Raw genomic sequence first — 12,533 nt, 5'->3', positions numbered from 1 at the left:
GGAATTGGAGGAAACATTTTAGAGAAAAGTTTGGGAAGGTAGGAGAATGTGTTTAACAAGAACAATGTTTACGGTTTACAGATCACAATGAAAGAGTCTGAGCAAAAGGGAGACATGGAAGGAAGTACAGAGCATTTTGAGGGTGAAATTATGAAACAAGAGAGAAGACCAAAAGGACTCCAACTTGGTAGTGGGGATAATGGTTCCAAATGGAACTCTAGTTTGAAGTTCTTCTACTGCCAGAGCAAGCAGAGTATCAGGGTGATTGTGGACTTGTTGACAAAAGCAACTTGAAATCTTGGTTCTGTCGTCCCCAAAAATAAACCTTAGTAACTCTAAAAGCTCTGTTTATGGGGTTTTAAAATATTATCTATATGGAAACAGATTAAAATATAACACCTAGTAAAATGTAGAGGTTTTGGTTTATTTGTTGAGTCAGAGAAAGTAAAAATATTTATTAAGATAATATATAATAAAACTTGAAAAACTAGTGTCGTTAGCACCTTGGAAGACAGGAATGAAAGTCTACATGACTTTAGCAAATCAGGAAAGTGAATATGGGTTTGTAGCTCAATAGAAATTGTTACAGTACATGTAAGTAGGGAAATCAAAATACGTATTAGAGATTCAGAGTATCCCAAGGCTTTCTGGGAAAAAAACCACAAGAATAATAGAATAATATATATCATGTATCCATCAGTTAAAGTATTATAGGTAATTCAGTTTATATATACCAAGCACCAACCATATGAAAGGTATCATGCAAGACCCTTTTCTGTATACTGTGGTGATTAACTTTATTAAAAAGTCAGAATATGCAACGTTTAGGGTAGTTTATGGACTAGCGGAAAGAGAGCACAGGTACCCGGAATTTAGATTGAATTTAGTTCCTTAGGTATCTTGTTAGAAGCTAAATGGCCACGTAATGCAGAGGCAAGCACAGCATGCTGTTGCATAGCCCTGGTCCCTAATGCAGGGCCATCCCTAGGATGTGTGGGGCTTCTGTCTGTATAAAGAATTTGATTAACTATTGTACTACAAAATTCATGGGCTCATGTGAGGTATAATGATTATTGATGAAGGGTTACAATATTGGGTAGAGAAGAAGAACTTAACATTTGCTAATTGTCCATTCAGTGCGAGTGAAGACTGTTCATGGTGTCCAGACACCATTTCTTTCTGCTCAGTCCTAGGAATTCTCTTTTCTTGTCCAGTATTTTCAAGTGTACCGCTTCAGGCTGATTTTATATCTCAGGCCATGAGAAAAGGTTAGCAATGTTGTTATTGCTCATAAAGCCATGGCTCATCTAAAATAGCCAAGAAACAAAAGAAAATGCTAATTTTAATTTTAGGTTATTTTTTTTCTGAGTCTGTTTTCCTTGGACCAGTACCATGTATGTAATTTGTGAGGCTCAGTGCAAAGCAAAAATGCAGGGCCCCTTGTTTAAAAATTAAGCATGTCAAGATGGCGATACAAGGTCCATGAAGCAGGCCCTGCCTTGGACTTTTACCAGTGTGTACTGTCAGTATCAATAGTCATGTGGGAAGCACCCTAGAATCATGCAGAATGTGACAGGGGGAATGAATTTGTCACAGATAACTTACAACTTGGATAACATGGCATATGATATAGAATATCAAGAGTTGATAGTTCATATTTCAGTGAAGTTATTGGTTAAATGTTGAATTCTTGCTGTTGCAGAACCACAGGCTAGGGTGTGGGGATGGAGGAGGATGACCAAAAGAGGTTCACTGTTTACTAGGTTGAAAGATACAGACATTAGGAACCATAAAACTGACAGAGCATGATGTCTGCTTGTTTATACCTATAATGGAGGTATAAACAAGAACAATAGGAAAAGTAGGAGTAAATAAACTTTGGTGGGTAGTGTGGAAAAGCCTTTTAGGAAAAAAAAGAAAATGACTTTAGTCAGACCAAGATGGGTAGTATTTCAAATGCCAGAGGTTAAGTGGCAGACCTTCCAGACAAAAAGGACAGCATGAGCAAAGACAGTGAAATGAAGAGCGTGTTGATAGATATGCCTACATGCTGGGACTTTCAGGCATTCTTTTGTTATATTTATTGAACATCTGTTTTCCAGGCACTGAGCCAGAAGCATGGGTATAAAAGTATAGGTTTAGGAATCAGACAAAGCATCTACCACTTACCAGCTGTGTGACTGGAGACACCTTACTTAACCACTCTGAGCCCCAGTTTTAGTCATCTGTAAAATAAAGACATTGGTTTTACAGAATTAATATAAAAGTTAAATGAGGTAATGTCTATAAATACTCCAACCAGCACCCTCAATCCAGTGAAGGAGAAAGCAAATAAATAATTGTGATAACACATGCTGTGAAAGCACGGAAAGGAGAGTGGCTCTCTCTGTCTGAGGGTTTTGTGCCTCACTTCCTAAAAAGGGATGATATTTGAACTTGGGGCTGAAGGGTAAGTATGTGTTTATAAGCGAAAGGGAAGCCGAGAAAGGTTCTCTTAGGCTGAGATTTGAAAACGATGCACCCCTTTATGATCTGTATGGGGTTGGAAGACAGGGAGTAGCAACAGGAAACAAAAGCAGACCATGTATACGTCTATAAAACCTTTCATTGCCACTCCAAACCCTTTTTAGTCAATTCAAAATATCAGACTCTTCCACTGAGAAAAGGCAAGAGACCTGTGCTGAATGTTACCTCAGGTAAGATGTAAACAAGTTTGCATGAGAGCTTCTGTAGCAGATGTTCTGTGTATTTTCTTCCTTCTACAAGAAGTTTGGAGCCAGGAGAGAGAGACAACTCTCAGGAAATGTAGTTGCTTTTCCCATCCTCATGTGGAACATTTTGCTTAGTTGGCAGACATTTAACAACACATGATTGGCTCTTTTAAAAACAGGAGTCTTAGTGGTCTTGGTTGCTATGTCTTATCATGTGCTTGGTGCTTTAAAGTGCATGTCTTTTTCTGTCTTCTCCCTCCAGACTGAACACTTGCCTCTGCAGACTCAGTTCAAAGGAAGAGAGGCTGGCAGTCTCCAGCGCTCTGTAAGTAACATGGTCCTCTAGTAGGGTCAGCCCAGGCGGAGCCGGGGACCACCATGTTTATTAAAATACTGTTTTATTTCCATGAAATTTTGTTTTATTCACCTCTGCTCTCTGACCGTCTGTGGTGTGATTTTGTAAAGTCCTTGAGCTTGCTTATTCCTCTTAGAAGTAATCAAGTTTTACGAAACCAGTAACCTGACAGAGGCTCAGTACCAGACACACCATAGAGCATCAGGGAGGTTCATTTTATGGTGTCAGCTGTGACCCAGAGTCAAGCGAGGAAGAAAGGTCAAGACAAGAGGCTATTTTTTGACAGCATTTCTTAATCCTCAGCCACGTTGGGCATACAGTCAAATACCAGTTCATTTCACTGTGTCTCTTCCCTAATTCCCCAGTGCTGAATCCTGAAGCTTCTTTTGGTTTTGTTTTGGTTGTTTTAGTTCTCTTTATTATCTCATGCATGGATTCCAAGCTTGAACCTTGCTGAGAGACTCCTGCAGTTCACAACCTTGTTTTTCTCCAGTTTACCTTAATTGATACCAGTTCCAAATTTTGAAACCTGAAACTGACCACAGTCCTCATTAGTCACAATTTTCTATTTAGGAGATGCCACCACTCTTGTACAGGTATCGTAAGCAACAAGTGACTGGAAAATGATAAGTTGTTGAACTTTACCTTGCCATTCAATAGCTTGTGTGTAATGAATTCTGTTCTTGCCTGGTTTTGCCCAAGAGCTAGAAAAAATACAAACAGCTGCTCTGATAATGTAAGCAATGTTTGAATTTTTAGAATGGACTGAATAGCAGAAGATTTGACTACGAAGATGAGAATCCAGTGGGGGAAGATGGGATTCAGCAGATGTACCCCCTCTACAATCAGATGGGCTACCAAGACGGGAGTCCTGGCAAATATCATCCAAGCCGTGACCTGGAGAGAGTCTACATCAACCCACGGGAGCATTACGTGTGATTGTCCTCTGTCTCCAATGGTGTTCTAACAAATGTTTATTCTTAGATTGAGGGAGAGAAACTGAGGCCAATAGGTATGCTTTTATTCTGTCTCATATAAAACAATCCCAGTCTAAGTATATCAGAAGTAGTGATGAATGACTTGGAGCCAATAGCACATTTCTTCCTTTCATTAAGAGTTTCTTAATCACCAGCTGTGTTTTTGAACTTGGCTCTAGCTTTGTGTGTTTCTGTGATGATGGTGTTTAACTACTAACATTTGGCCTACAACGGCATGTGCATTTAAAAGTAAAGCATCTGCCTGGGATGACAGCAGTGATTCTCCAGAACGAAAGGCCCCAGCTGGGAGTATTAACCTCACTGGGTCTCAGGCAGACCAGCCTGTTCATCTGTAACTCAAATGGGCAGGAAAAGGAGCTCAAAATCCATCTCACTAATTATTTAGTTGGGATTTGGCTTTTCCTGACATGCTTAATACAATTACAATACCTCCTTACAAACAGGAGGCCTGAGAAAAGAGACAAAATTTGTTGTTTATCCCAGAAACAATAACACAAGGCAGTTCGGACCTTCAAGTCTGTTGGTTTCGTTTAGACTCTTGTGATATTGTAATATGCATTCCTTCCTGATCACCAAGGTCCTGAGGGATGCGTATTTCTTGCTATTATCGGCCTGATCTTGATGAGCTGTGTGCTAACCAGGGTTCTTCTCTTACTCGGTCATTGTTCCCACAGTTCTGTTCTTTATAGTCCAGATTAGCCTATTTCCCACCTATTAATTTCTAGAAGCCCTGTCTAAATGGTGGACAACCTTGAGCCTTGAGCCCTCTTTTCTGTGGTATTGTATATGACAGACTCAGCTTTCACTACTGAAATTTCTTTCAAGCTAATCCTGTCCACACAGGCTTTGGCTACCCTTTGCATTCTTCAGACTTTTTATTGTCTGTGTTTTATCTACCTCAGAAAAAAGCCTGCTGGAAAATCACCATGAAATAACCCCTACTCTTAAAACCCAGCTAGAGAATTTGAAAACCTAAAAAAACAAAAAGTGCCTTTAATATGGCATATGTGCTAAACCCACATGTGGTCCTTGCTCCCTCTTCCCCTACTTTAACTGGTCAATAATAAGAGTAAAGAGATACTAAAATGCAAATAATACAGTGACTGACTTACCAGTCTGGAGTTTTCTCACTTCCCTTTGCCAACTTCTCCTCGATGAGCTTGAAGATAGCAATTATAGTGGGGTGAGCAGAGGAAGAAACACAGGTACATGTGCAAGTGTCAATCATCTGCCCTCATATCTTAAGAAAAGCATTGCTTTACTATGTGTTCTGGAAGATTATGGGTCTGTCACAGATACAAAAAACACTGCAGACTTGTCATGTATTAGGAAAAAGTGACATAAGCACTAAAATAAAATAGTACACGTTTCCAACCTAAGCTTCAAGGGAATAGGAGAATATTAACATAGATTTCTAATGGGATACCAAAGATACATTATGATTCACGTTTTGCTGGCTGCAGTTCTTGCTTGTGTGTTTGTTTCCTTTCTTCAGTTGCCATGCTTTGTCAGACAAATTATCCAGGTTGTTCTACAGTAGTAATACACCACCCCCCTCCATTACCTGGGTGACCAGCAATTCTGTAAAAGATGATGGTTACGTGGAATCAAAAGGTAAATTCCAAGGACCATCATTGCTGTTTCACCATGTTACCTCAGAGTTCGAGTACTGCCCTTGCTAGCAAGCTGACACAGAAAGAAGATATCTGACTTTATTACTTGGAATCCCATCAGTGAGTTAATGTAACTGAAGGTGTTGGGATCCTTGCAGTTGTTTTCCAACAGAAACATGACTCTAGTCAGAGCTCTCCTTGATAAGGAAGTGTTTTACACATACTAGATGCTACAGAGGAGGATACTGTGGTGCGTTGCCTCCTTTAGTGAGTTTTAAAAATGTCTTACACATTGGGGATGGTTTCTAGGTGCTGCTGGGAAGCAGTTTGTTGAATTAGTGTCACAAAAGTAGACCCTGGACCTAGAGGGGAGTTGAGATGTCTTCATTTGCACTAGGGAAAGAGCGTCAGAAGCACTGAGTTTCAGAGCCCTTTGACCTGTCTTCTACCCTCCCTACCATCAAGAAGCCACTATTGCAATTTTTAACATACTCAGTGTAGTTTAGAAAAGAAATCTCAGGATGTAGACACTTCTCTCAACAGCCAGCTAGTTCAATACCCTCTTTGCCTCTCTGTCAGCTATGATATTTCTTTAACAGACTGGTAGATTTTATAGCTGTTGTTCCCTTACATGGGTCACAGAGGCTATATAATTGCTTATCCTGGTGCCTCCCATCTGTTCTCTCTAAATACTGAGTGGAATAGAGCTCAGTATTTTAAAGGAGCTTTAAAGGGGTTTGATCAGCCAGCCTCCTCAAGGAAAAAATGCCATCCAAAATTAGCCTGTTGATCTCTAAATTTGGAGGCTAGACCACTTGACGATGGCCATTTAAATTTGGAAGTTAGACTCCTAAAGGTCAGTGAGTGAGGCTTAAGGATATAAGCCACAGCTGATACTAGATACTCTTCCCATAACTGGTTTATTAAAACACACTGAAACAGAAATAAATCCCCAGAGTGTGTTTCCACTTACGGTTGCAGTTTTGCGTTTCAAGGGGGAGTGTGCATGCTCCATCTTAAACACACAGCCTTGAATGCCTATTTTGTAGGCGGCCCAAGCTCCAGGAGCGTGCATCATCGCTGCAGTAGGAGATCACCAGGTTCTCTGCACACCGCACTAAAATAAAGCATCTGTACCAGTTAGGATTGCTCTGACATAATGGGATAAGAATTTAGGTTAATTCTTAAATGGCAGTGATTTATTTTCTATGAGGACTCCCCTATCCCTGGCCGCCTTATATGTTCTAAAATTGAAGAAGTCCATGCTCTTTAGGACATGTAATATAAAATTCTTACCTGTGCTAGGCCTCCCTGTAACATGCACTTAGTAGATACTAAAGAAATGTGCTGTAAACTAAATGAACTGGTCCCCTCATTAATTTTTTATGGCCTTGTTTACTCATAGGGATAATATATTTTTTCATCCATCTTTTGAGAATGATTTCCTAATTCCTCTTTCACAGTAGTGTAAAATTTACTATTTTGTTTTTCGTTGTGCACTTTTCCCCTGCAGCGTGCTGGTCTCTCAGTGCTGTTCTTTATATCCAATAGAGCCTTTCTTCAAGCCTCTTTTTCCCTGGGGCATAGAGGATAGACCATTATACCAAGAATCAGAAGAATAGGTTCTACTCCCACTTAATCTGTCTAGGACATCAGTTGCCCCTATCTGTAAAGCAGAGATTGTAATTCTTTCCCTGTCAGCCTCTCAGAAATGTGGGGAGAGTTAAAGAAGATAATAATGGATGGGAAATTGTAAGTTCTCTTCAAATGAAAATACCCATGACTCTATTACTGTTGCATATTGAACCTGAACTCCCATCACCCTTGCCAGCATTTTGAGTACCATAGCATCTCCCCAGGGAGAACCAAGTGGCAGATGAAAATTTCACTTCGAGCTAATTTGAGTATAGCCAAGTGCAAGTGGAAGACATCCCTTTTCTATAATAAGCACTTGTCATATGGAAAGCTTGATATCTGGATTTTAGCCTTTTAAGCTCTGTTGACCTGTGGTTGCTCTTGTTTAACAAATTACTGCTAATAATAGCTACCATTATTGAGTGTGTCGTATGGACTGGATTCCAGGGCAAGCACCTTACAAGAATCATCTCACTGACTAGAACCAAACTCCTGTTTTGTCCCCTTCCAGGAGACCCTGTGGGAACAGAAAGGCTCCCACTCCTACGCTGCACACCCACAGACCACACTAATCATCAGTCAGCTGTTACTTCTTTTAGTCTGCTTTTGGGGAGTGCTGTTAGGGAAGAGGCTTTCTTGATTTTTTTGGAAAACAGAGGTGTAAGAGGGTACATGGAAGAAAACCATAAAAAAAAGTTTACTGAGAAGAAAGCAATTGCATGTGCTCGTTTTTACTTACTTTTCGAACTTCTCGAAATGCTCGTGAAGAGTCTCATACCCATTAGATTAACCACCTCTGCAAAAGTAACCAACCGAATAATTAAAGCCGCTCCATCCCAGTTGGTTCGGTCTCAGAGGGCACAAACTTCTAACATCTCTTCCTCAGCTCAGTAATTTGATATACTTACTGCCCCTTTGAGTTTGTTTCACCTTTATTGAACTCCCAGGGGATGGTGGCACTGTTACAGTGGACATCTGGAAAGAGAGCTGGCTCTGGTAGAAAGCCAGAAGAATAGGAGGAAGGGTGTGAAAGTAGAAATGTCTGTGGTTCAGCTCTATGCTTCTCTTGTTCCTGTGCTGAACTGGCAACACCCTTCATCCTTGGGCCATTTACAGACTACCTAGGAGGACCAGGGACTTCTGGTTCTTCTGTTAAACTAGAAACTGCTCTTTGTAAGCCTACTTAACTGTGGACTATGCCTGGATGAATCTTATGGCCCCTGAAAGGTACTTGTGTTCCCTCCATTAAAGAAAATTGTTGTAAATTGGACTTTGCCAATTTGGTCACTTGCAATTATTAGGTGGTTTAGTGGCCTTCAGTAGGTAGGAGTTGGGTGAGGGCTATATGTCTCCTCCCCGCTAACCTTACCAGGTGGTATATTACACTGAAATCAGATTTTAAGCCAGTGTCTGCATCATTCATCTTTATAAACACTCAGGCACCAGAACAGACATCCTGTAATAGTCAACCTGTCATGTAAGCTTGAAAACGTCCCCACTCCATTCTTTTAGAGAACCCAATGATATCTTATATAAAAGGGTTATTAGAAATGAATCCAATAATATTACAGCAGATTCGGTGTCAGGCAGCCTGATTTCTGTTCAATTTCTAGACATAGAACAGGTTAGTAATCTAGGAATCTTAGGGCTAGTGGGCTTGCTAGAACTTTATGCCCTGTTCGTGAAAGGGATGGAGTGCCCTATGGTATTTGGGCCAATCCATATACATTTAACACCACTAACTTGACCACTGAAAAAAATCACTTATTAACAAAGTCTCTGGCGCTGAGTTCTTATGGTAGTAGCCTCTGAAGTGACTTGAGTTTTTCAAGTGCTAACTAACAACTTTTGGAGGGTGTATTCCCAACTAGGAAACTTTAAATGTTAACTAAACACTCCTAGGGTGTATATTAAGACCAATTAACATGTGCCAAAATAATTCAAATTACATTCAACATAACAGAATTTCTTAAGGATTCCTTGTGTTATCACACCTTCACACTGGGGTAAGGTATAGTCACTGCTCTAATGTCAGCCACCTGCTGCCTGCTGGCATTTCTCCTTAGTAGTGACCTTGTTAGAGGTGTGCGTGTGTGCGTGTGTGTGTGTGTGTGTGTGTATGCATCAGAGAGAGAAAGACAGGCAGAGGGGAGAGAAGCCGACTTAAAATTCACAGTTGAAAAAAATTTTGGAGTTCACACATACAACAGAACCCTCACATCTACAAACATCTATTTCAGGCCCATTTTATTATCTTTACTTTAGCATTATCTCTGTAAAAAGGTTAGAGGTAGGAAGAGAGGCCGTATTTACCTTGACAGTGGAAATATATAAAATATTAGGTTTATTTCTACTGTATTTCCACTTATTAGGTTAGTTATTCTCTACTCACATTTGTATGACTGTGGAAGTTTGGAGCTGAGTAGACTAGAATGAAAGAGAATGTCAAAAATTCAGATGACACTAAACATCTTTTTATCAAACATTATCAATTGAGAACATGATTTGGAAGTTCCTTCTATATCTCAGGGAGAAGGGAAACCACCACTGACAAATAAAAGGATTCTCCATTCCATTGGTTGGGAATAAATCACTTCCATTTGTCCATTCCCCAGAATAGTAAGTATTTGGGGGCTAAAGCCATGATATATATCAAATTACATACCTACATACCTCCCTACACCAAAAAGTTCTAGTTATATGCAGTATCTGGTACCTCTAGCTGTGAGGTATAGGGATAAATGCCTGAGTTTGAGGGGAACAGATGTTGTGAATATTTATGGAAAAAAGCAGCATCTCCGTGAATTAAAGGTTGGCAGGGCCATGTCCTCTAAGTGCTCCCATTCTAGAGCTGTGTTGTTTACAGTTGCCACTTGCACGTGATTGACATGGCATGTCCTTTGGACCCAAGGAGAAAGACTAATGGACTTGAAGTTATTATTAGATTACAACTGCCATCCCAAACAATCTTCAATAAACAAAAAACAGCTTCCTGAGATGTTTCAGTGTTTTACCCCAGCTAGAGACAGGAGACTGAACAGTTCCCTTCTTGAGGTTTTTCCCAGCCTTACCATTTAAAGATTTTATGATCAGGTTCCCTGTAGCCCAGCAGGACACTTGGTATCATGGCCTAGACCGGTTGTATTTATTATCATGACACGGGACTGACCTGTAAAGTCGATTAGAGGAGGCCTCGAGGGAAAGCCCCCCTGGGAATCCAGAACATCAGATTGGCTACACTGGCTTAGAACTGTGGCTTATCCTGCTACAAATATGACTGACACTCATGAAGAGGTGTTTTATGTGTCTCCTCCAGAGGTTAGGAATGAACTTCAAACATTCGTAATGTGCCTTAATAACTCACAATGGGTCTATAAAGCCCAGGGTTCCACTGATTCCCAAATGCATGGGCACCACTATTTTGGTTTTCATTATTCTTGCCAATAATGACCAGCTTTTCTTTTTTTTTTTTAAATCCACCCTAACACATTGATCAGGCTAAGTTAATTTCTTCTCATAAGTCATGTTGATGGCTCCATGTCCGTCATAGTTTAACTACAGGCAGCAGTATTTCGTCCTAAATGCATTGGTTTGCACTTACCCACACTGTGGCTCATTAATGCCTCTTTTTTTCACATGGTTTCATGAGAACTTATTGCTGTATTCCCTTCAACTGAGCATTTCAATACCCAGAAGAGCATTTGTCATCTTAGGTTTCACTGTGTACTTGAAATTCCACGTCCTTTGTAAAAAAATGTTAAGTAGGTGGTGTTGCTACTGAATCCCTGGATTATTCCACTTGTCTATCCAGAAAAGTTCCTGTTTATCCTCTACCTTCTGTTTCTATTTCTAAGCCGAAGCTTAAGACATAACATCTGCTCCAGCCTATTCATTTTCCATGTGGTCTTAACCTCTTAACTTCCTTACTTCTCAGTTTCATCCCTGTAAGTTAGTACTCTCCACCTCACAGAGGTTTTATGGAGGGGGAAAAATAAGATGTTTAAGAGTCATCTTCAAGAGAGCTCCTACTTTTAAAGTGATTTTATAAAAGCCCCTTGGCTTAGAAATGAGAAACTCTATAGCTATTATTTTTGCCTATCCTTGTTTTGCTGTTTTTATTTCTGAAAAGTGATCTCTGTCTGAATAGAGTCTGTACCCTGGTTTTAACTTTCTTCCCATTACCCCCTTTCACAATGAAATTGTCCTCTCTACCTTGTCCATCCTCTGAACTTTTTACTTACAGAGCCAAAACTAGTTATCCCACAACAAATCCCACATGCTCTTGCTTCCATGATTGAATAAATTAATGTCCTCCAGAAAGAGGCATCTGGCTCTGGACATAAGTCAGAAGGTAAATGAGGTCTCACTCTGGCACTGGCAAGATCTCACCGTGGTGCCTTGGTTCTCCCTGTATAAACTAAGGTTAATTCTGCTATTTCACAGCAGCTGGGTGTTATGAGTCTTGACAAAAAAAAAGAAAAAAAAATGATGAAAAGTATTTTTCAAATGTCCTGTACTATATAAATGTGTAGTGAATAATCTGAAGAGTCCTCGGGTAGAAATGTGTTCTTGTGTAGCTCAATTCAGATTACTAATCCACCCATTGTTTTCAAAAGAAATGTTTTACTAAACTGTTCTTTTTCTTTTTCAAGTGAAAATTAGTTTCTAATCATTTGAACTATTTTAATTTTTCCGTATGGGAAGAGATCAATAGTATACAGAAAATACCCAAATTGTATTTTAAGTGTTAAAACTGAAAGGGTTTCATAACAATGTAGTGGGATAAGGAGGAGGATTCTAGCTCAAATGTGGCAAGAAATAGAAATTCTAAGATTAGCTTTGATTTTGAGATTGTATTATAAATAGTAGATGTTAATGTGGTTGTTTTTTTAGGTACTCTTTATTTTTAAGTTACCAGAAATTGTCTTTTATTTTTGAAGTTTTGAACTATGTGGTTCTTGACATGTTTTGAATAAAGCTTTTATCAACTAAACTTTTTCATTATCAATAAATCAAATATTAAAATACATTTAAAAATTAATAGCCTAATTATATGACTGTAAAATTCAAGATTTAAAGAACATCTTTTATAGAAATAGTAGATTTCTATACTGGAGTCCTTTTAAAAAATGATTTTAAAAATAGTAATAGTACTTTTATACTTCAAACAGTATTAGAAATATTTTTAAAACATGTGACAAGTTACATATTATTGTAATTG

General features: G+C 39.3%; 1 protein-coding gene across 1 annotated transcript in view; it reads left to right on the top strand.

Annotated features, from left to right (window-relative positions):
- NECTIN3 (nectin cell adhesion molecule 3) overlaps positions 1-12,305 on the top strand; it is a 145,537-nt gene extending 133,232 nt beyond the window's left edge. The window contains exons 8-9 of the mRNA XM_033855849.2: positions 2,974-3,036; positions 3,826-12,305. Coding sequence (XP_033711740.1) covers positions 2,974-3,036; positions 3,826-4,005 — 243 coding nt within the window. The 3' untranslated portion in view covers positions 4,006-12,305. The remainder of the gene's footprint in view (positions 1-2,973; positions 3,037-3,825) is intronic.
- The last annotated feature ends 228 nt before the right edge of the window (positions 12,306-12,533 follow it).

Source organism: Tursiops truncatus, chromosome 4 (assembly GCF_011762595.2).
Source record: "Tursiops truncatus isolate mTurTru1 chromosome 4, mTurTru1.mat.Y, whole genome shotgun sequence".
In the NCBI taxonomy this organism is placed as follows: domain Eukaryota; kingdom Metazoa; phylum Chordata; class Mammalia; order Artiodactyla; family Delphinidae; genus Tursiops; species Tursiops truncatus.
Note: the sequence above shows the minus strand (reverse complement) of the source record. Positions and strands in the feature narration are given on the sequence as shown.